Source organism: Labrus mixtus, chromosome 5 (assembly GCF_963584025.1).
Source record: "Labrus mixtus chromosome 5, fLabMix1.1, whole genome shotgun sequence".
Classification (NCBI taxonomy): Eukaryota; Metazoa; Chordata; class Actinopteri; order Labriformes; family Labridae; genus Labrus; species Labrus mixtus.
The window spans coordinates 7,441,630-7,463,474 of NC_083616.1; the positions used below are offsets into that span (position 1 = coordinate 7,441,630).

Sequence of the window (21,845 nt, forward strand, 5' to 3'; positions counted from 1 at the left end):
AAGGAGAGAGGGTTTGTTTTTGTAAGTGGTCCAAAATCAAAATGCCAGCAGTCCTCCTAATTGCTGTGTTGTGCAGCCTCAGCAAAAAAAAAAAAATCTTGGCAGGGAACGGTAAAAAACACAATCAAGAGGGTTACAAGCTTTTGCTATTTCAGTGAATAATGCACTCAAGAGACTTTTCAAAAGAATCACAGTCATAAGTTAACAACAGCAAAGTTTGTACAATACTGCTAGATTTGTGTAGAAATCAAAAGTGTGTATTTAGTGCTTTCTACAAAGAATGCACCTAATTTCTGATCACAAACAAAGAGTTTGGTGGGTTTGGAGAGCAGTACCATTCAGGGAAGCCAGCCACATTGCAGACCTGGGCAGGCAGTAATCATGGTCAAACTCTGGTGAGGCTGTTGGAGATATGGGGAGCTGGTTTTAAAATATTATCAAGAAAAGCTGTATCTCTGAATCAATACTTTGAAATATCTTTATATTCTTTTACTTTAAATGGAAAACAGAGAACAGATTTAATGCCACTCCCCAGGAAACTGTAGAACCTGATTCAGACAGACAGCACATGTAGTGTCTCTATTAGACTTAATAAGAAAGGCCTGTGATACGATCAATTGATAAAACATTGAGCTGCCTCTTCAGCACTGCAGTCAAGACACAACTGATCTCTTATTAAACTGTCAATAGAGCAGCAATCAAAAGAAAACACAAGGTTGAAATCCAGACGAATGATGAACAGGAGATCATCATTGAGTCAAAATTATGATTTGATTGGTCATGTCTGAATCAGGCCCTACAGTCTTGTCACCTTAATGAGTTCGTAGCAGGACTCAGACAGAAAAATTGGACACCTACAAGCAAACATGTGCACAATGGAGTATTTTCTGACATCTGTCTCAGCTGTGTGCCAATAAGAGGCCAGCCACATTCTTCATGACTTGGCATTTTCATAATAATTGACCATAATTGGCAATTCTATAAAATTAGTGAAAAATAGTAAACACACGATTAAGACTTTGAAGTATCTCCAGGGAGTTTGACTCTGTGTCAAATTAAGCCCACACCGAACAGAAACAATATGGGAACACATGATCCACCAGACAGGTCAGTGAGCTGTGATAAAGAAGACTGACTTTGTCCAGTCGTGAAGAGACATTCACCCCATTTGAACTACATGCACATCAATGGCAAAGCAGGTGGTAAAAGCAAGCAGGCAAAGAGGTAGCAGGCAGGTAGGTAGGTAGGTAGGTAGGAAGGAATCTGGAAAGGGCGACAAAACTGGCAACATGGGCAATATGGCTGCGTTATTTGGACATTAAAGCTAAACATGACACATGGAGGATGAACAGATGTCACTGTTTTAGTCACAAGGAAAGAATGGCCACTTCTGTTTTCATCAGAATGGCATTGCTGCTTCAGTGTTTGTTACATATTCAATGTCTAAATATGTTAAAGTTACCTTTATATTATGAAACAAAAGCACCTTCTCAGGCATAGTTTTATACAAATACGATATAAGTGCATATAGCAAAAATTTAATTTTTCTGTATGTACATACAGTAAGTTAAATTAATGATGTTCATTTGTCACGTCAATACACACAACTAGTGTTTTAAAAATGACAAATGTCCTTTCTTCTATCTGCTCACAAAAGGAATGACACAGCTCTCTCTTGTCTGTAAATTCAAAGCAGGGGAAGAGAAAGCATTTTGCTGGTTTCACACAAACATTACATCATCCCTTCAGTCTTAAAGTGACACCTAATGTGTAAACACTGAACACTAGACTACCCTCCATTGACTTTCTATTTGACTGAATAAATTATTTCTTATGAATGTTTTAGAAGATGTGATCATGTCTGAGGCTGCTTGTTTTAAAACACTCGGTGCTTGCAAGTGTCTGGCTCAATTGTTGTTCCAAGTTTCTGTATCTTTCTTATAACTGGCACAAACTTCTCATTGCAAACCGTACTGTTCAACCAACTGCACATAACACACAGTGATGAAACAATGAGGATCACTGAGAATTAGCAGCTTGTGTGGTGTGTTACCAATCGCCAGCAGCTGATTAAGGCTGAAGACACAGGGACCTTCAATGCTGCACAGATTTCCCCTTGATGTCATCGTCTTCGGGAACAACAAAGCAACAATTGTAAAATACTAGAAGAGGCAAGATGGTTTGTAAGGAGCGAAATTTCAAAGCAGCGACTAGAAATGGATGTTAATTTAGCACGCACACACACTATCACACAGACATTTACACATTCATACACGCAGAGGTCTTAACGCTCTCTGCTAAATTGAATCTTCATATCCATTTGTTCCAACACTGCTGCTTTGTCAGGCATAGCAAATTAGTCAAATAATCAGCAGCCATATTGCCCATTTCACCACATCCCAATCACCCAGTGCATAGGGGATCATTGTAACTGAAACCAAAGCCATTAAGCATGGTGATTAGCGATCTGAGCGCTCCCCAGTGGGCTTCCTGTCCCAGAGCAGAAGGGGCAAAGAGCCCAACCCCTGAGACAGCGTCTACGACTGGGACTGTACCATCAGCCTGCTGCTCCTCATGCCGCTGCTGCTGCCACTGCTGCCGTCGGAGTGTTTTGCGTTTGGCGTAATCGTGGTCAAAAGGCGTGGCCACGTAAGGAGGGGATGTGAGACCTGGGGTGGCAGCTGACGGAAGGGAGGAGCTGTGGGTGTTCCCTATGCACACAGACGAGTTTAAGTCTTCATCCATCATGGAGGGCGGTTTCTCCCTGCAATTAACCGAGAACAACATTGGAGAGAAATGGTCAGCCATGTAGTTTAATGCGTTTTAGTTATTCCTGCTGGTTTATATGTCGGAGGCTTACTTTTCATTGGACCTGGGCATGCTCGGCATACTCTTCTCTTCCCCCCTGGCAAACGGCCCAGTGGCAGCCTCAACCAGCAAATTGAACAAGAGCTCATGTTCCAGATCAGGCTGCTCGCCCTCCAGTAGCTTTAGCATGGTAGCACTGAGACGAAAATGCAACTAGAAAAAAAAAAGGTTTGAATAAGACATTTTATGGTCCACAGTCATGTTTACAATGTCTTTAAATACTAATGACAAAATCAATGTGGCTCAAGATGGAACTATCAAGCTTCCAGACACAGGTAGTTTACCTCCAGGGCCTCCATGGCCAGGTCGGGGGGATTATGGTAGTGGATTTTTCGGGGGTACCTGGCAGCTTCTTCATGCAGATAGTTTGCTGCCTATAAACATAAAGAGCAAAGAAGCAACAGCTCAACACAATCATCTGGCAATATGAATAAACAAGTAAAATGAAGGGAAGGAGCGCAGTAAGGAGTAGAGGACAAAGATGTGTGATGAAATCATGGTTAGCAGTGTTCACACTAGCTCTCCTCAGTCCATGCTGACCTGCATGACACCGTGTTTCATGGAGGTCCATCTGCCTCCACTCATCTAATCAGAACAACAGAGACATGACTAACTCCGTACATTGTCTCAGGAAAAAAAAACATCTTGCGAGGGTGGAAGGGCAGCGGTCTATGTTTCTGTAGGCGGATTATGAAACAACCCCATGGAGAGAAAGAAAATTGTCTGCCGTCTCAGGATCACTGATGAATTACACTAAGGTTTTTATTCAGATGTTACATTCAAAAATGACCTTCTTACTTTTCTGATTTAAAGGAGAAATGTTCTTCTTTGGTATGTTTGTTTGGTTTTTGTTGTGCTGGGTTGTGCATTAATCCAGACTTTTGATTCACAAACACTGAATGCAGGTCACATTTCAGCGTTTTTAGACGCAATGTCTCAAATTGAAGAGTAAGGCCGTGTTCACACTTGACTTCTTTTTTCAGAAAAAAAACGCTGCCTTCAGCGCCTTTTGAGCGCTTATGTGCGAGTGTTCTGTAACCTTAACAACGGGATCTAGTCTGCGGTGCAACCGCGCAGAACACAACGCATCAATTTAGCACAGAAAAGAACAAGCAGGACGGGAAGTCAGACACCGATACAACATTAAAACATCCGGTTTATTTTCAGAATAAAACCCTCTGTTTTGACGGTTCAGAAAAACCACCGTTTGTGTGTTTGTTTATGTGTTTATAAGGTTTTTATTGAGTTTTATACCACGAACATCGTATTATCTCGTGCTGCCTGTCGCCAGTGAATCTGTAAAATTACCGCAGAAACTCCTTTGTCTCCGTACTCCAGCTGTCCGGCTGTGCTCTCCGTGCTGCGGACTGAGAACGCAGCCGGTGGGTGTTGACGGATGAGGATGCACGGACCCTTAACAGACCGGAGCGGACACGCAATGCACATATATCTGGTGGAAGTTTGCCGTTTTTGGGCACAGGTAACTAGGGACGTAGGTTACTACTCGTCCTGATTGGTCAGCTGTCAGAAAGGCGCTTGACATCACCCAGCGCTTTTCTGAAAAGTTGAAATAATTCAAATGAAAAAGGCATTGGGCACAACGCTTTTGGAAAAGGCGTCCGCTTTTTAAAAAGGCGTCATCCTTTTTCCTTTTTCCATTGTATGTAAAAAAAGGCGCAGGTAGTTGAAAAAAGAAGTCAAGTGTGAACATGGCCTAAGGACTATTTTTATGTGATGCCAGACTAATTAATATCCAGAGTTGATTTTTAAACAAACATCTTTGACTGATTTCCCCTGCTAAATATCAGGTGAAACTCATAACCTGAAGTTGTTTACCTTTTTGTAAAGCTGCAGATACTCCACTGGAGACTGTTTGCGTTTCTCTGCTATCTTCCCCAGCATGTAGTGAATGAGCCACTCTTCTTCATCACTGTCACACTCACAACGTGAAGCCCCCTGGAAACACTGGAACGCAGTCTCCAACATGGAGTCTCTCCTTTCTTCCATCTGAAACAACGCACACAGACAAGCACGCGGGGACACAAACACGCACAGTGGGGGCTTCATGAGGACTCTAGCTCAAGGCGACAGATCAATTACTCTTCAGCGAATTCACATGTGGAACAAGTTAAATAACTGGATGTGACATCCGTTTAACTCTTACATGGCAAACATGACATAGACGCAGACTTAACATGAAGTGACAGGACAAAACTGATGAGCAGCAACAACATTATCTGCTCATGTCAACTTGTCTCTCACCTGTTTAACCACCTCTGGGGGCAGCTCGTTGCGCCACTGCTTGAGCTGCCGTGAAGCAAATGAATGCAGCGCATATGAAATGGTACCGTACTCAATCCACAGAGACAGGTTGGAGCTGTCTATCTCCAGGGCCCTCTTAAAACAGTTGAGCACTGCTTGGGAGTGTTTCCATATGGGAACGTCACTCTTCAGCTCATTGGAGTTGAGCTTCTCTTGGATGCGGCTGGCCCTTGCTAGAGCCATACCTGCCCAGGAGTCAAACCTGAGAGATACAGATTTCATGTAAAGTTGTTTTTTGGAAATATAGTTGTAAAATAAGTGAGGATGTATTTGTACGTTTTCTAAGATTAAATGGGGTTCAATATACCTTCACAAATTACAAAAAACAAACCAGGATGATTTCTGTATCATGCACTAGTGTTGACACTTGGAAAGAGGAAAGAGCTACCTGTTGGGACACACGCATATGTCATGCATATAGAACTTTATGGCTTTTGACTGCTCCTTGTTCTTGAAATGGTAATCAGCCAGCAGGTAGTAGATCTCATCAATGATCGCAGGTGCAGGAGCACTACCCTCAGGAAGGCACGGAGCCTTTAAAAGATCAAAATTCAACATGTTTTTAATTATGATGATGATGATTCTCAGTGACAAAGCTGCAGATGAAGTAAATCATTTCAACATGTCGGACTAACTATTGTTATTCACATTCAGTGTGAGCCTGACTGACCTTTTCTGTCATGCACTCGATGTAGGCTGCCACTTCCTCCATGGTAAGGGTGGGGGTGTCACTGGTTGGGGCGATGCCAGCAAACCTCCTCAGCAGATTGGCTAATTCAGCAGACACTGTGCTCGTCTTATAGCTGTCAAACTCAGGGAGGGACTTTGGTTTGAAGTACTTGAACATGAAGAGGGCATCGCACCACAGCAGCTCAACCTGCAAACACAGAGGAACACAGGAAACATTAGCATCATAGTCTGTCTTATACGAGTGTAATACACAGTGCAAGATCAATGCGGTGGTCTGGGTTCTCCTTTGGACTCTTCTTTAGCACTGTAGTGTTGGATTATTATTACAGTCTGTTTCACAGAGCTGTGGGAATGACACCCATCTGGTGGCCAGATGCATGCATTACAAAAACACAAGAGTCCAGAAACTGTTTCCTCAAAGCCTCCCGGGGGCACAAATCAATCCTGTGATCACCTTTTTTTTTTTGAATATTTTAAGAGTTACAACATTATCTGAATATAGCAAAAAAAACAGTCTACAGTCAGAAGTCAGGTATGCAAAAAAAACAGTTTAAACAAACATCTTTGCATTCCTTAGATAAGGAGAAAATAGCTTTGCAACAACAGAAAAGGGTCACGATGAGCTTAATAACATAAATAAATGCTGCAGATCTGATGTATGCATCTTTGTTTGTCTCCATGTGTTCCCATTTCTCACTCAGTTAATGAATGCTATTATGCCATTAACGCCACTCCACGGCCTCAATTTGTTTCAATGATAGCAGACATGTGTACCTTTTGAGGCAACAAAACAACATAAATGGATGAAGCAGATTTCTGCTGCGTTGGGAGGGTCACTGAGGGCACATGGATGCGTCATCTGCAGTCTGCTTCTGTTCAAACACTTATGTAGGTTTGCCAATACAGGTGAGAAATCATACCAATTAGTCAACGCCTTGAGGCATTTTCACCACCTCTTCACTTGTTCTCCGCCTCTTCAACACCATTTAGCCATTATCTAAATACCAGCTTAGCCGCATATGGAGGGGTTTTTTTTGTTCCAAATTTTAAGTTACATAACATTTTGATGAAAAATAGGATAACTGAGCTCAAGTTGGATAGTTTTTTGAATTCTGTTTTACTTGATGGATAAACTTCTTCTGGAGATCAGTGTTGATTCAAGCTCTGGCAACAGGTCATATCAGAATAAATCAAAGAGACTGACCTGTGGGGATGAGTGGTCCTCCAGGTAGCGGGCCTTGCTCTTTTTGCTGGGGTAGGCATACAGGCAGAAGAAGCACTGCTCCAAGGCCATCTCCAACTCCTCTTTGTAGGGATGAGTGTCAGTGCTGGATGAGGCTGCAAACTCTTTTTCCAAAACTTGAATCTACACAAAACACAAGACTAAATTGTTCAAATAGTCCAAATTATTTAGCCAGACTAACAAAAAGCAACACACATCAGTTCCACTGTTGCTGTATTCCATATTTCAGAGGCAGAACTTCAAACCAAATTAAAATGCATAAATACAAGCTGCTCATTCAAATGTCATATTATACTAAGGCATTCTTTAAAAACAAAAAAAGAAGTGTGCAAAGCAAACAAACTCACAAAGAACTTAAGGAGTGCTCCATTGGAGTAGCAGCATGAGGAGCGCCGGCCTAGATACTCATGGGCTGTGTTCAAAAGCATCAAGGAGGAAGGCAGCATGGGAGTGTCTGAGTCATCTGAAAGTGAGACTTGATAAGGTCACTCGGTGTAACAACCACCATGACAGGAAGACATAAAGAAATCTGAAGGCATGAAAACAAGAAGTCAACAAACCTTCATCATCCCCTACGGAAATATGCTGTCGGAGCATACAGTCGAAAGCAGCCTCTTCGTGTTTGATAATGCGGTACAGGATAATCCAAGGCAGGACCGAGAAGAAATATGGCTCCTTGGGGTCGTCGGAAACACTCATGCTGAGATCAATCAGCTGAAAACACACAATTACAACACAATAAATTACATCAAGACATATTGTTTCAGATTTTTGCATTAGTTCTACTATTTCTTAAAGAAAACCAGTGTCTTCTTCGGCTTCTTCTTACCTGAATGAGGTTGTTTGCCAGTCGAGCCAAACTAGAGTAGTGTGGGACATTGCTTAGAAGTGCCAAGTCTTTGGTGAAGCAAACCTCAATGCCATCCAACAACTTTCCAATAGTCCTGACCCACTCCTCCTTACTCGGGGGAGAGCTGTTTGGACCAGAGTTGAGCTGCTGCAGAGCTTCATTAAGAGCCAGCTCGCTGCACTCCAAACACTGCTGGTAGTCCTCAAGCTTCAACAGCGCGTTCTGGGACAGACAGTTAAAAGTCAGAGGGCAAAAAAAGGTCCCCCATCACACATTTTCAAAAGACACAAAGATCAATACTGTTGAAGCATATCTAACCTGCAGCAGCATCAGCTGAGCAGGCCGCTCTGGTGCTGAGCTCACAAACTCCAGAGGTTTACTCCTGCTGCCATAATTAAGAGTGGGCTGCAGCAGACGCCACACAGACTCGTAGTCTGCAGATTCAAAGAGACGCTGGATCTCCTCCAAAGACTGACAACGCTCCAGAGACATCAGCCTTTTGTCGATCTGCCCCATGGGGGAAAGAGGAAAGCCAAAATAAATCCACATTCACAAACAGTAGGAATCCCTTTGAGTGACTTGCTAAAAGTTTTTTTTAGTTTTTTTATTTCTTATTATGTAGTATTACAATTATTTGACTACTTAGGGCCAGATCCACTAAGAATGGATTGGGCCCGCTAATAGCACCATGGATTGTACAAAAATAGCACCCACAATCTGCCCTGTTTTAGCACCCTATCCACAACCTTTGTCAAGGTTTATTTTGATGCCTAACTTGAAAAATGTCAAGAAGAGGTCAAAAAGCTCAAGAAACTAATGTAGCATGAAGAGCAACTTTATTAACAAATTACATCTCATTTGTTAATATAATTGATCTTCATGTGTTAATGGCCTTTCACTCTTCATGCACCTTGGTAGCTGTTCAAGTTGTGCCAGAAAATCCCACTCTGCTTCTTCAGACTTGAAATATGTAAAATTGTGTTCACTGGGAAAGTGAATTGTGTTCACAAGGGAAACTCTGGGAAACTAAATACTTGCATCCTTGTACGTAACGGCTCCAAACCTCTCTACAGATTTGGATGACGTGTCATATCACTGACAGCCCAGGACGTATTTTCTACCCTGATTATTTTAATAATAGTCACAGTAAGCTATACAGACTTTAACAGATCATTACATAGAGTCATACAGAATTGTTTTCCGGATCACTGGAAAGGTTGTGTGCGTGATCTCTTATAAATGCTACGCCACTCAACCACAAGCTGAGTGCAATGTGCCGTCCTATTGCGTTTATTTGAGTAAGCACAGAGAGAGAAAAAAGAGAGAAAGAGAAATTTCCCCAATTTAACACACAGATCTAAATCGTGTTAAATAGCACCACTTTAACTGCCTTTAGCAACTAGTGCTGTTCTTTGTGGATGAGATGGTATGCATGACAAGGCTTATATGAATAGGAAGGGGGATATTTTGCACCAAATTTTTGAATATTCCCTAAATTACATAAATGCAAATGTGGCAGGCGCACCCAGGACGCTATCTGCTCGGCAGCGCAGTTTGCATGCATTTCACCCTTTGTGGGTTCTTTGTGGATTCCACGCTATCTTTCGTTCATTACACAGGTTTAACATCGCTGAACCAGCGTAATCCTTTTGTGGATCTGGCCCTTACCATACCATTGCAATCACTTAGTATGGAATGCAATATTTTCCTTTTCTAACTCGTGAAGGAAATGTTATTGTTAAAATAAGCATTAATGGTATGTTGAGATATGTGTTTATATAAATTAAAGATGTACATTTTGTAAGACACTGCACTCACCTCCTCCACCGAGATTGCTGCATCCACACGAAGATTTGGCAGATTTATAGTGTACGGTTTCCCTTCTGGGCTCTTTGGTTTGCTCTGCAACAGGCCTGTACAGACATCATAGCTCTCCTGGGCTGACTCCATATCTCCCTGGCAAAAGACAAAAATGACAGATTCAGAAGTCACATCTGGCTGAGGTGAGTCGAAACGATTCATGATTTTAAAAAATCTGTACCTGCAGGGCCAAGAACCGAGCTTTGAGCCAGTAGACTCGCACCATGACATCCACCCAGTCTTCCTCAAAGATTTCTTTCTGGGATGAACCTAAAGCCAGGATAAACAAGTCCCCCTCGAAGTGCTGACCAGGGAATTCTGACTCAGCTGCATCACTACTGGGACCAATGCTGCTTCTTCTTGGTGACACTTGACAGAAAAAAAAAAGTATATCACTACAAGCCAAGACTAAAAATGTTGTTCCCACAAATTCATTTCAAATATTTCATGTAATCTGTATGCTGCAGTGCCCCCTTTAGGCCAATCAGGACAAATATTAAAAGGCAAAATCAGCAACAAGAAAATGTATTTCAGTCAGTGTTGGTTGAGACATTTTACTCATGGAATATACAGCAAACATAGCTGCACCCGTCTGGGACAAAGACTCATATAATGCCGCACTCCTTATTAATACTAAAATCAGATCAGAATTTACAACAGAGAGCTCACTAATACCTACCCATCTTTCCTTTGTTGTGTAACCTCTGCTCCAAGTGCAACTCCATGCACGCTAAGCTCATCGTCAACATGTCCTGTACAGGTAGAAGATAAAATAATCAATTAAAGGTCAGTGTGTCTGAAAAAAAGAAGAGGCCTATTCTGGTGAAAAAACAAATTAATTACATATTTCAACAAGTTGATTATTCAGTCGAGAGTCTCTGACTTTAAGATAATCAATCTTTACCAACAACGTGTGTACAATCTATTTTAGATTCAAGTTATCAAGAGAAGAACCAGCTGATTTGTCACTTACTCGCATATGTTGGTTGCTGCAGTCCCGGAGCAGAGGGTTAGGAAGACCACAGCTGTGCTTCCTCCAGTTTTGATAGACTTCCAGCACCACAGCAGTCAGCCCTCGAGGCCACCCCTCCAGGAACTTCTGACCCACTGCCTTCAGATAGCGCATCATCAACTCTAGTATGCCACCATTGCTCATGTTATTAAGCAGGAAGTTGTGGACATTGGTTTGTTCTACAGACGGAAGCACAGTTTTTTAATGAAACAGAAATATGGCACAGCAGTGTATAGTACATGTATTTATATATACACAAAGCATTACACACCAGATTCCATGTACACAACTGAGTCAACAGGTACACCACTCCCATGCAGAGGCTGTAAGTCCTCCTTCCTGTCACACTGGGTCTCCAGATTACTCAGACTCTCTTCATCATTATCAGGATCAAACTTCCTCAGCCTAAAACAGACCAGTAAAACAGTTCCTGGACCAATGTGTTTTTGCAATGTTTAGTCTATATGTGAGATTGAGTCAAAGCTACCTGGACGGTAGGTATTTATAGAGCAGCTCCTGGAAATCAATCTTCTCCTCCTTCTTGCACTTTGTGTTTCGAACACGTGCAGATCGTCGCTTGGCTGTTTCGCCACTATCTTCGGACGCACGTTTCCTTTTCGGAGCTGCTTTCTTCACTTTGTCTGACAGTGACACGTCCATTGCTGGAGCTGCTAACATACAACAGGGAAACGAGATAATAACAAAAATGCAGTCTTACTGAATGTGGTTACCCAGATGCATTAACAGTTGATGATAAATGCAGGAGAGCTAAATTCTCTACATGAGCAACTTACCAGCAGGGGGGGCAGAAGTGGTGATCTCCACGGTGGTCTGGCTGGTTGTAATCTGAGGCTGAATTATGGGTTGGGGGAGCACTGGGGGCTCAGCGAGGGCCGTTGGTGGCAGGGATGAACTGGGGCTGCTGCTCAACACAGTGGTCTGGACCACACTGACCGGGCTGCTGGGTTGGGGTAGATTCTGGAGGGAGTTTGGGTCACGGTACTCAGACAAGTCAATCCTACGACCGAGACTTGGACGCGGGGGCTCACATGTGGTCTGATGTTTGTACATTGCAAGAAGGCTCTCACCCACATTCTTCCATCTGAAATACAAAAACCATCACAGCTCAGATAGACTTAAAAAGGAGATGTCAGTGTAAAGCTTTTTTTCTTTTTTTAAAGGGTGAAAATCACAAATTAAATCCCCTCCAGGGTTTGCACAACTCTATCTAGGAAAACTTTGAACTCATTGTCAGTTGATCTATACCAAGAATTTTGAATCCCCTTCCTGTGTTTTCAAGCTTTGAAAGAAAGTTCCAAATGTGTATGATAGGTATATCCTAAGAGATAAAACAAAAGCTCAAGTATTTAAGATTATTCTAACCGGTTGTTTTTTTGAAGAGGTTATCTGATGAACAGAAGGAAAAAACTATTCTTAGAGGAAGAGTACTCACGAGAAGCAGTGGATTGGCTGAATGAGGACTAGGTCAGGTTTTGGTTCACACTGTGAGAGAGCTTGTCTGCGCCTACGTATGTCCATCGCCTCTTCCACAATGGAGTCCCATTCCTCCTTCTCCACTTCAACGTAGTGAATAGACATATCACTGCAATCGACAGGAGCACATCAGTGAGCATGAAGCTGCAGCTAGACGAGCAATAAAAGGTGAAGTGGCTTTATCACCATTTCGTGAACATCTGCATGGTGTCCCTCTTCAGACAGGGCTGCTCCTTGAAGATTTTCTCCTTTAACACCAGACCTTTAGTGTAACAGTGATCCTTCTCTAGGGCTTTGGCAATGAAGTATAAACAGCCTGGGGAAACGAATACAGATGACAGTTAATGATCATTCTATCTCCAGGAGATGTGTGAACGCAAATAATCACATTTTTCGCTCTGACATTATCTGGAGTTTCTGCTGCCAGACTCCTGGCATATTTCCGCAGAAAGTCTGAGTGAGCGGATTTGAGAAAGCAGCAGGATATAATCACGAGAATTCACCTTGAGTGAGTGTGAGGGGGCGGTGACGTATACATCCCATAAGCGGTGCACGGCGTATAAACTGTATGCACGCAACTGCTACGATCTCCATACACGTAAAAAAAACTGCTGTATTATGTTTTCTGTTTACCACTTGGTTCTTCTCCACTCTTTTTTTGATACTGTTTTTCCGTTGAACTACATACAGCATTGATATAAAGGCAAATATTCTAATTATAGCAGACTGTGACTTTATCCGCATCGTTCTTTTTACGACATGTCTTTCATTGACTGATACAACTCCGCTGTCACAAGGACAGATACAAGAAATCTTTCTTACCGAAGGCCATAACTCTGTACAACAGCTCACCTCATGCGAGCAGAGAACTGTCATCATGATAATATCTGTCTCTCCATACTGTAATCTGTTCTGAACATGTTAAATTTACAAATTATCCCTGCACTCAAGTTCACTTCATTTGTCTGTCTACTCACCGTTATATTGTATAGTTTCTACTGATAATATGTCTGCACTCCTGCACTTTAACTTATGTCAATACTGTCCATTTACTACTCTGTTTTTGCACATTTACATTTAATCTTCCATATTTAATCTTCCTATTTAAGACTAGTAATGCTTAGTGAAATCCTGGTTGAATATATTCACATTCTTAATTTTTATATTATTAGTACTTATTTACTTTGTATTTAATATTATATTGTGTTTAGATTGCTAACATTGTGTTTTTTGCTCATATTGTGTGTTGGATAACCTGCTGCTGTAACGCCACAATTTCCCAGTTTGGGATCAATAAAGTAATTCTATTCTATTCCTCAGGAGACCCCGCCCCCTTCCAGCCCAACAGGAATACTGTCCCACTGTGAGGTGTATATGTGAACAGCTAGGTGAGGAGAATTTCAGGAACAGTCCTCCTAAAATGATCTAGATATTTACAGGAGTGCATGTGCAAAAACAGTGAATGAGAATGAGATCAGAGAGTAAAGAGCCTATGATGATGTATTACATACAGGTGTAGTCGCTGAGTGTGTAGAGCATAGTTATGAGATTGTCCAAGCAGGGCCAGTGGTCTGAGTTACAGTTCAATCCCTCCTCAAAGGCATGCCGGGCCAGGGGAATCCGAACCAGTCGTACAGCGACCTGACCAATTTTGTACCACATGTTGACGTCAGTGGAATCCAATATCACTGCCTAAGAAAATAACAAAAGACAACATACAGTAAGTGATCCACACTCAGCACAGTATTATAAATGTTCAATAAAAGACAAATCCAGTTCCACGCGTAAGAACAACGTCAAGAGAGAAAATAAAGTAGCAACGTTTTACTGTTTTACCTCCAAATAGAACTCCATAGCCGTCTCCAGGTCCTCCCGTGATACAGACATACTAGCCAAGTTTTTGAAAGTGGAATATTTCAACATCAGTCCGGGGTGCTTGAGACCCACTCTCTGATCGTCTGAGGGCAAAGCCTAAAGCAATAGAGAAAACATTCACTTTGGTATTAACAGCTTGTGATAAACATAGATTCTTCTCCTGTATGTGGGCAGTATTTGAGCCATCACAATACTAGTTTCAACAGTTTAATAATTCAGTTTGATAGCCTAGAAAAACAATACACACAAATGTCAGTAACTGTAGGTCTTGCATTTTGTGATTATAGAAGCTCAAACCCAGGATCACTAGCCTGCACACAGTGGTGCACTAAAGTAGACTGAACTCAAAGAAGAAAAAAAACCCTCCTACCAAACGGAGGTGTCTGCTCTGTTTGTATGTGGGCTTTTAATTATGTTATTTATCACAATCACTAAACAACATGTCGCTCTTTGAATTCCTTAAACAAGTCATGTCTATCAAAAAGATGCTTTGCAAAACAAGACGTGTTGGTATTATTAAAAGGTGGCATTGTATCCCTTTGAACAGTTGGGTAAAGTGATACTTGTATAGGTGTGCAACACTAGTCTGAATCAGATTCAGGCTTTTACTCGTCAAAGCGATGGTCCCAATATCTAAATTAGATGTGTTGCAGTGATGAAGTGAGATATGTCAGATAAACTGTCATTTGGATGTTCTTCCAAAAGATATATTTGACAAGCTAGACAGGAAAGTATTCTGTGTGATTAACCTCTTTAAGCAGCGGGGTTTTAAGAAGCTCATGATAGGCCTTGGCAGACTCCTCAAATTTGTCATGTTTTTGCAGATCCAAAGCTTTGTGGTATAAAGCAAATGCCTCTGCTTCCTGTGGATAGAAATAAAAGACAACACAGACAACTTCTTTAGATCTACAGAGGAAAATATCTGAGTCAGCAGACAGACCTTATATTTTGAATGTATTTACGTATAGTCTGTACCTGAGCCTCTTTTGTCTGACTCTTGTTTCTTCTCAGAGGATCTTGGGACTCGTCTGCAGCAGTCGAAGCAGCATTTAGTGCTGCTATACGAATCTGGGAAGATCAACACAAAAAAAGGAGACAACCATCTAGCAAGCAAATTTGCAACTCAGCTGGTGACATAGGAATATATTACAGTCGGTCTAATAAGAAGGTGTATTGATCTAAAACAGAAACCAAAGATGCACATAAACAAATAAAGGGCTTACCATTTTATTATGTGAAAAGCAGACCTCTCATTCACAAGTTACAGCTTTTGACTGGGTCTATAGAAAAGACAGAACGACAAAAGCAGGCAAGACAACCATTTATAGAGCTTATATAACGTTTCACAAACATGTTTTACACCTCACACCAGACAAAGACTCGCTTTTGGGAGGCTGACATTCAGTTTGCCTTAAAACCACGTCTGCACTATTCTCCAATTTGTAAAATGTCAAGTGCAGATGTAGCAGCTTTTCATGCTAAATAAACCCTAACCAGACAGAAAAAAAAGCCAGACAGCAAGATGTAGCCAGACACTGTCAGAGGCTTTAGATAGACATGTTAAACCTCACCTCAATACCACTCAATATTTAGCCTGGTTAACTTAGCTCAGCTGTGTTGCAGTGTAGAGCTTTGTTGTGGACTAAAACGAGTATTTCTGAAAAGATGTGGTGCATATATCCATGTAGGCTAGCAACTTAACGAGCTAACATAAAGCTCGCATTGTTGTCTGAGCTAGGTGGTTACATTTAGCAGACACATTGTGCTAGCTTGTGTTAGCTTGTGTTTCACCGGGTGTAACAGATTACTTACCGTTTGCTCTGCTTTGAGCTACATTAGTAACTTTACTGTTTCTGCAGGTTGACATTAAACTCCAAAAAAACACACAGCGGTCACGACTGGCCATGAATTAAAAAGCAAGTTTGAAACTTCATTTATTCACCATCCTTTGTTGTTGTTAGCAGCACCCTGACAGACTGCTACCCGCCAATTAGTAAAGTCCTTTCTCATTGGTCAATATGCTGAGGGTGTATTTCTCTGACCAATCACATGTTGTGATACAGGTTTTATGTTGAGTTCTTCTTCACAGCACTGACTAGAGTCTTCACTGATAAAAATGTCCACTTGTAGGTGAATTAATCTTGAATTTATTCATTTTGTATGGAAGTAGTTTAATATATAATAATAATAATAATAATAATAATAATAATAATAATAATAATAATAAATACAACTAGTCAAAATAGAAATAGAAGACAGACAACAGAAGTACAGCCAATTATTATCTCAATATTTACAGCCTATGAAAGAAAAGTGGATAAAACACTGACCATTTGTGAAACCCTGAAAATATCAATTTAATTCTGTTTTTGATACTCCTATGTAGGCTAAATATTTAATATTTAATATTTTTTGCTTGTCTTTACGTTTTATTCTGTGCTTACACTATTTTCAATGAAAATATGGAGGAGTGATTTAACACTAACTTTAAACTTTTAACAACAAGGCGAAACTACGGCTTAAACATAGGAAAACCTGTGAACACTAATGTTTTATTATAGCACAGTATATTTTACTTCATTTGTCTTTTTGATGGTTCATAGTTGTTATTGCAGATGTTGTTCTTCATTCTGATGCTTAGTCATTGTCATCAATCTATTGTCAGCGTACATGAGTGTTTTACTCTTTGTTTTTAATGTATCTATGTCGCTGCTTATCTTATGTCTGCTGCAATATTTAAGTCTGTAGGTGTGGTTTTTATGTCTGTTTTACAGTGCTATTGTATCATGTTTGTATGTCATTTCCAAAACCAGGGACAAGGACTGCAAATGAGCCCTGGCTAGAAGTCCTAGATTGATTGCATCGGTTGCATCTTAATTAGATGTAACAATGTCTAAATGTATTGTCCCTGACAAATAAACTGATAAAATAAATAAAGCCTAAAAAATGTCATCATTGGAATTAAACTTACAATTTCAACTCTGAATACAAATCTTCAAATATTTCAAGAAACTGCAAATATTGATTTCTTTGGGGAACATAAGTTGTGATCAATGCACACCACTTTACCTGTTATTTAATAGTCAAGTATCTTCTCCGCATTTCTTGCCAACCCTGGTATTTTCAGAAAAGTAGAACATTTTCCCCAAACCACAGTCTCCGAGCTATGGCTTCATAAAATATTCAGCTAATGTAGGCTAAATCAGGGGGAAAGGATAAACGCTTAACATAAATAATTTCTTATAAAGTCTGTGTTATAAATTAATAGCCTGCATTTCTTATGTCCAACCTGCATTGTACACTGACAACCACTAGGGGGCAAACGTTTATCCTATAATACTGTAAAACCTCTTCTTGTATGGTAGTTATATATATATATATATATATATATATATATATATATATATATATATATATATAAACAGGATATTATACTAACTGTTGAACTAAAGCTGATTTGCTCTTCACTGGCTTAGTTTGACATTTGACAGTTATTAGTCATTGATATTCTTTTTTAATAAAACATACAGATGATACAAAATGTTGCAAAGCAAAGGGAGATTTGTCTCCCCTTTCCCTCCATCAGGCAGTTTATGCAGTAACATGGTAGATGCATTATGTCTGTGCCAGGATTTGTGGCTGCAAATTCTAACAATCTGCAGTTTTCAGAAGTAACAGTATACCATTATGTCCTCAGTGACCCTGTCTGTTGCAGTCCCTGGATGCTTCTGGGTTTATCCCCGCCTCCTCAACCCCTCACGCTCGTCCTCACCCCACCCCATCTCTCTCTTGGCTGAGAGTGGCTGCCTGGCACCATAAACAATTCCTTCTGTCAGCATGCCGGGAAAAAAAAGCTTACGTCACAATCATTACTGGGTCTATAAAAGCCTTCGTAATGCAGATACACAATGCAGTCAACCCAGCTACATTTCTCGACATAGAGCATCCCGTCTCTCAAGTCATGGCTTCCTCCGGCTTTGACTCCTACTTTCCATCTACTTACAAGAAGAGGGCTGTTGTGCGCAGTTCAGGATATGGCTCTGGTGGAGGAATAGGATCCAGGTCTGCCTACATCAGCCACTCTGCACCACTAACTTCCTATACATCTTCCCGCAGAAGTTATCCAACACACACCAGAGCAGTCTCCAGCTACTCCTCTGTGCTTTCCGCTCCTGTGTCTTCAGCTGCAACCGAGCTCCGCCTTGACCAAGCAGCCCAGGTCAGCTCTGAGTTTAAATCCATAAGAACCCAGGAGAAGGCTGAGCTGCAGAACCTGAATGACCGCTTTGCAAGCTTCATTGACAGAGTCCATGAGCTAGAGCAGCAGAACAAGTTGCTGGAGACTGAACTCCTGCTTCTTAGGCAGAGGCAGACTGAGCCCTCCAACATCCGGGGCCTGTATGAGCATGAGATCCGTCAGCTCCGCTCTGCTGTGGAAGAGGCCCGCCATGAGAAGCAAGCAGCCCAGTACCACCGGGATGAGATGGAGGACATGTTGAGGAACCTGCAAAAGCGCTATGAGGATGAGGTGCTGGGCAGAGAGGACGCAGAGGGCAGGCTCATGGATGCCAGGAAGGGAGCAGATGATGCTGCCATTGGCCAGGCTGAGCTGGAGAAAAGAGTGGGGACCCTGCTGGATGAGCTGGCCTTCCTGAAACGCCTCTGTGAGAGTGAGATTGCAGAGCTGCAGGCCCAAATTCAGTACAGTGCACAGGTGTCAGTGGAGATGGAGGTCGCCAAACCTGACCTCTCCACTGCCCTCCGTGACATCAGAGCACAGTACGAGAAGCTGGCCCAACACAACCTACAATCAGCCGAGGAATGGTTCAGCAGCAAGATGAATGGGATGACGGTGGGAGCTGCTCGCAACACAGAAAGTGCTCGTAACGCCAAAGATGAAGCAGGAGAATATCGCCGGCTCCTTAAAGGCAGAACGCTTGAGATTGATGCCTGCAGGGAGATGAATCAAGCGCTAGAAAAACAACTCCAGGACGTGGAGGAGAAACAGAGTGGGGAGATCTCTGGTATGCAGGTGAGCAACCGACAAACACTTGAATAAATAACCAGGTTGCAAATATCTCTGTCCCTTCTTCAAACTAAAAATGACAGTGCTTTGCGATTTAGATATCATTTATTAAGTACCAAATGATACCCAGAAGATAAGTTGAGCTGCATTGTTCATTCAGCCAAGGGTGTGCCAGTAACACATTTTCTTTTCCCTGCAGGATACAATAAGTGAACTGGAGGACGAGTTGAGAGCAAACAAGAATGACATGGCTCGCTACTTGAAAGATTATCAAGACCTCTTGAATGTGAAGATGGCCTTGGATATTGAAATTGCAGCCTACAGGTGAGTGTGTATTTACAATGCAGTGGGATTTAAATGAATACAAACACTGTTACTTTAGTACATCATGCATTTGTTTTGTGTGTTTTATTCTGTTAGGAAGCTCCTTGAAGGAGAAGAGAACCGTTTGAACATGGCAGGACCGGGGTCTGTCAACGTTTACTCCCCGGCCCTGTACTCTGCTCCGTCCTACGGAAGAACACAGTTCTCCCTGCAGTCTCAGCTGAGCTCTGCCCCTTCATATCTGCTGAGCTCTCGCTTGTACACTTCATCACTCCCAACAGAGGAGACAATATCTGCCAGTCAAGCACAGCAGGCCGAGGCCAGCCCTCTTGAAGTGGAGGAGGAGGAGGAGGAAAAAGGAGGAGCAGGTGGAAGAGGAAGATAAGGTGGAGGAAGAAGAGGAGGAGGAGCAGGGAGAAGAGAAGGAGGAGGAAGAGGAAGGCGAGGATCAGGGAGAAGAAGGGGAGGAAGAGGAGGAGAAAGAGGAGGAGAAAGAGGCGGAAGAAAAGGAGGAGGGAGCTCAAGAAGAGGGAGAGGAGGGAGCGGATGGAGAAGGTAAGTGTGGCCATCGTGTTTAATTAATATACACACATGTGTTGGTAATATATTATTCCTTTTTATCCTCCATTACATGTTTTTTCTTAATTGAAGAGGGCGAAGCAGATGATGGAGAAAAAGGAGATGAGGAGGAAGGTGGAGAGGAGAGCTCCAAACAAGAAGAGGAGGATGCTGAGCAGGAGGAAGAAGAAAAGGGCGAGAAGGGAGATGGCGAATCTGAAAAACAAGAAGAGGAGGTGGCTGAAGAGGATAAAGAAAAAACATCAGTTAAAAATGTTTAAATTTGAGAGCTTTAACATAAACCTGCTAGCATATAGCTCAAGATGTCAACCTTTGGTGTCTATAAGTACAGAGCTATTTCTCTCATTCAAACCAAATGGAAATCAGAAGACAACCTGACAAATTCTCTGTATGACAGATAGAGTGACTCACAGCATGTACGTACAATGTAACAGCAAGAAATCAAATCAATATAAAAGCTCATTTAAACCTCGATTAAGGCAGGAAGTGATGATTGTCTGGAGTAGAGATTCTGCTTGGGGATTTATGTTTTGTTTTTGCAAACACCTGTGTGCTTTACTCTCACCAATACATGCCTACAAACTGTCTGTATGTGCAACAACCCGATTGAAATGCCTTACTTCAGTCCTCACTGAGTGCTTTAAGTCCATGATGTGCTGCATTGAACTCTAATAAAGCCTTGAAGCCTTGTCAACACAGAGCTGATCTCAGGATTTTCATTGAACCTCTTTTGCAGTTAGGTGTCAAATAACATTTACTGCAAATAAATGGCTAAAATAAAATCCTCTCGTTCATGCTCGGTGACTCATTTTTAGAGGCATGGATGGATACTTTAACTTGCTAATTAGCCCCGGGATCATTTTTCATTTAGGGGTTGTAACAAAATTATTTACTCAACTTAACTTTATTTATATAACACCCTTCACACGAACATGCTGCCCACAGTGCCTTAGAGGGCAGGTCCCAGAGAGGTCAGAACAAAAAGTAGGAAACAATTTAAATAATTATTTACACCTTAAAAAACACAACCATGAAATTCTAACAATATTTTTTCTTAAATATTAATTAAAACAATGAAAAAACGGGTTAAAAATAGCAAGAAAATTTAGGATTTTAAGTCTCAAAAATAAGGCAACAAATGAAGCGACCTAAGTTTAAAAAGTCTGTTAGTCTGAAAAATACTCCTTTCTTACTGTATGTCAATGCAGGTTAATGGAAAAGAACAAAGATGGCTGCAGGAGAGTCCTTTCTATCATTATTGACAAACCAGTCCACAACATATTGGAAGAGGCGGCTGCTGCAGAGTCAGCAGGTCTGAGTTGTTTTTTTTGGCAAAAGACATCAAGCCAGTCTTGGAAGAGAAAATGCATTAAGAAACATTTTACTTTCGACACAAATCACAGTATGTCAGGCAGCATTACGCCACACATTTTTAACAAAATCTACCAATAAAGCCACATTAGATTTCTCTGGCCTTATAAGGAATGAGGTACAGTGGTGTTTTTGTCTTTATATCCAGTCAGCAGGTCTTCTCACGCAGTCTCTGTGTGATCAGTGAGCTGACACTGGTGTTTTTCCTGCTGCCTCACCCTCATCCACATCACTGTCCATGAATCAAGGCGAGCTGAAACCTTTATGACTCAGCTAGACTACTGCACCAAAGAATCTGGCCAAGTGTCAACTCACGCAGGACAGCAAGAGA

General features: G+C 41.6%; 2 protein-coding genes across 6 annotated transcripts in view; one reads left to right on the plus strand and one right to left on the minus strand.

The window, feature by feature from the left end:
- Positions 1-16,193, minus strand: part of cabin1 (calcineurin binding protein 1) — a 48,061-nt gene extending 31,868 nt beyond the window's left edge. The window contains exons 1-28 of one of the 5 annotated variants that reach the window (XM_061037524.1): positions 16,027-16,193; positions 15,438-15,494; positions 15,190-15,282; positions 14,964-15,077; positions 14,176-14,310; positions 13,851-14,031; positions 12,526-12,655; positions 12,299-12,448; positions 11,640-11,947; positions 11,333-11,513; positions 11,117-11,250; positions 10,807-11,024; positions 10,513-10,585; positions 10,015-10,202; positions 9,792-9,929; positions 8,292-8,480; positions 7,953-8,195; positions 7,684-7,837; positions 7,471-7,586; positions 7,085-7,246; positions 5,861-6,067; positions 5,579-5,724; positions 5,131-5,392; positions 4,705-4,875; positions 3,153-3,242; positions 2,861-3,021; positions 2,556-2,764; positions 336-401 (exon numbers count right to left, since the gene is read on the minus strand). In XM_061037524.1, the coding sequence (XP_060893507.1) occupies positions 336-401; positions 2,556-2,764; positions 2,861-3,021; positions 3,153-3,242; positions 4,705-4,875; positions 5,131-5,392; positions 5,579-5,724; positions 5,861-6,067; positions 7,085-7,246; positions 7,471-7,586; positions 7,684-7,837; positions 7,953-8,195; positions 8,292-8,480; positions 9,792-9,929; positions 10,015-10,202; positions 10,513-10,585; positions 10,807-11,024; positions 11,117-11,250; positions 11,333-11,513; positions 11,640-11,947; positions 12,299-12,448; positions 12,526-12,655; positions 13,851-14,031; positions 14,176-14,310; positions 14,964-15,077; positions 15,190-15,282; positions 15,438-15,440 (4,222 nt within the window). In that variant the 5' untranslated portion in view covers positions 15,441-15,494; positions 16,027-16,193. Of the gene's footprint in view, positions 1-335; positions 402-2,555; positions 2,765-2,860; positions 3,022-3,152; positions 3,243-4,704; positions 4,876-5,130; positions 5,393-5,578; positions 5,725-5,860; positions 6,068-7,084; positions 7,247-7,470; positions 7,587-7,683; positions 7,838-7,952; positions 8,196-8,291; positions 8,481-9,791; positions 9,930-10,014; positions 10,203-10,512; positions 10,586-10,806; positions 11,025-11,116; positions 11,251-11,332; positions 11,517-11,639; positions 11,948-12,298; positions 12,449-12,525; positions 12,656-13,850; positions 14,032-14,175; positions 14,311-14,963; positions 15,078-15,189; positions 15,283-15,437; positions 15,495-16,026 lie in introns of all 5 variants that reach the window. The other 4 variants (XM_061037526.1, XM_061037523.1, XM_061037527.1 and 1 more) reach the window with 4 other exon arrangements.
- A 1,901-nt stretch (positions 16,194-18,094) lies between these two features.
- On the plus strand, positions 18,095-20,841 carry neflb (neurofilament light chain b). Its single transcript, XM_061037528.1, is given in 5 exon segments — positions 18,095-19,246; positions 19,440-19,564; positions 19,661-19,916; positions 19,918-20,119; positions 20,216-20,841. Coding segments are annotated over 5 exon segments (1,908 nt in total). The 5' UTR covers positions 18,095-18,109; the 3' UTR covers positions 20,404-20,841.
- The last annotated feature ends 1,004 nt before the right edge of the window (positions 20,842-21,845 follow it).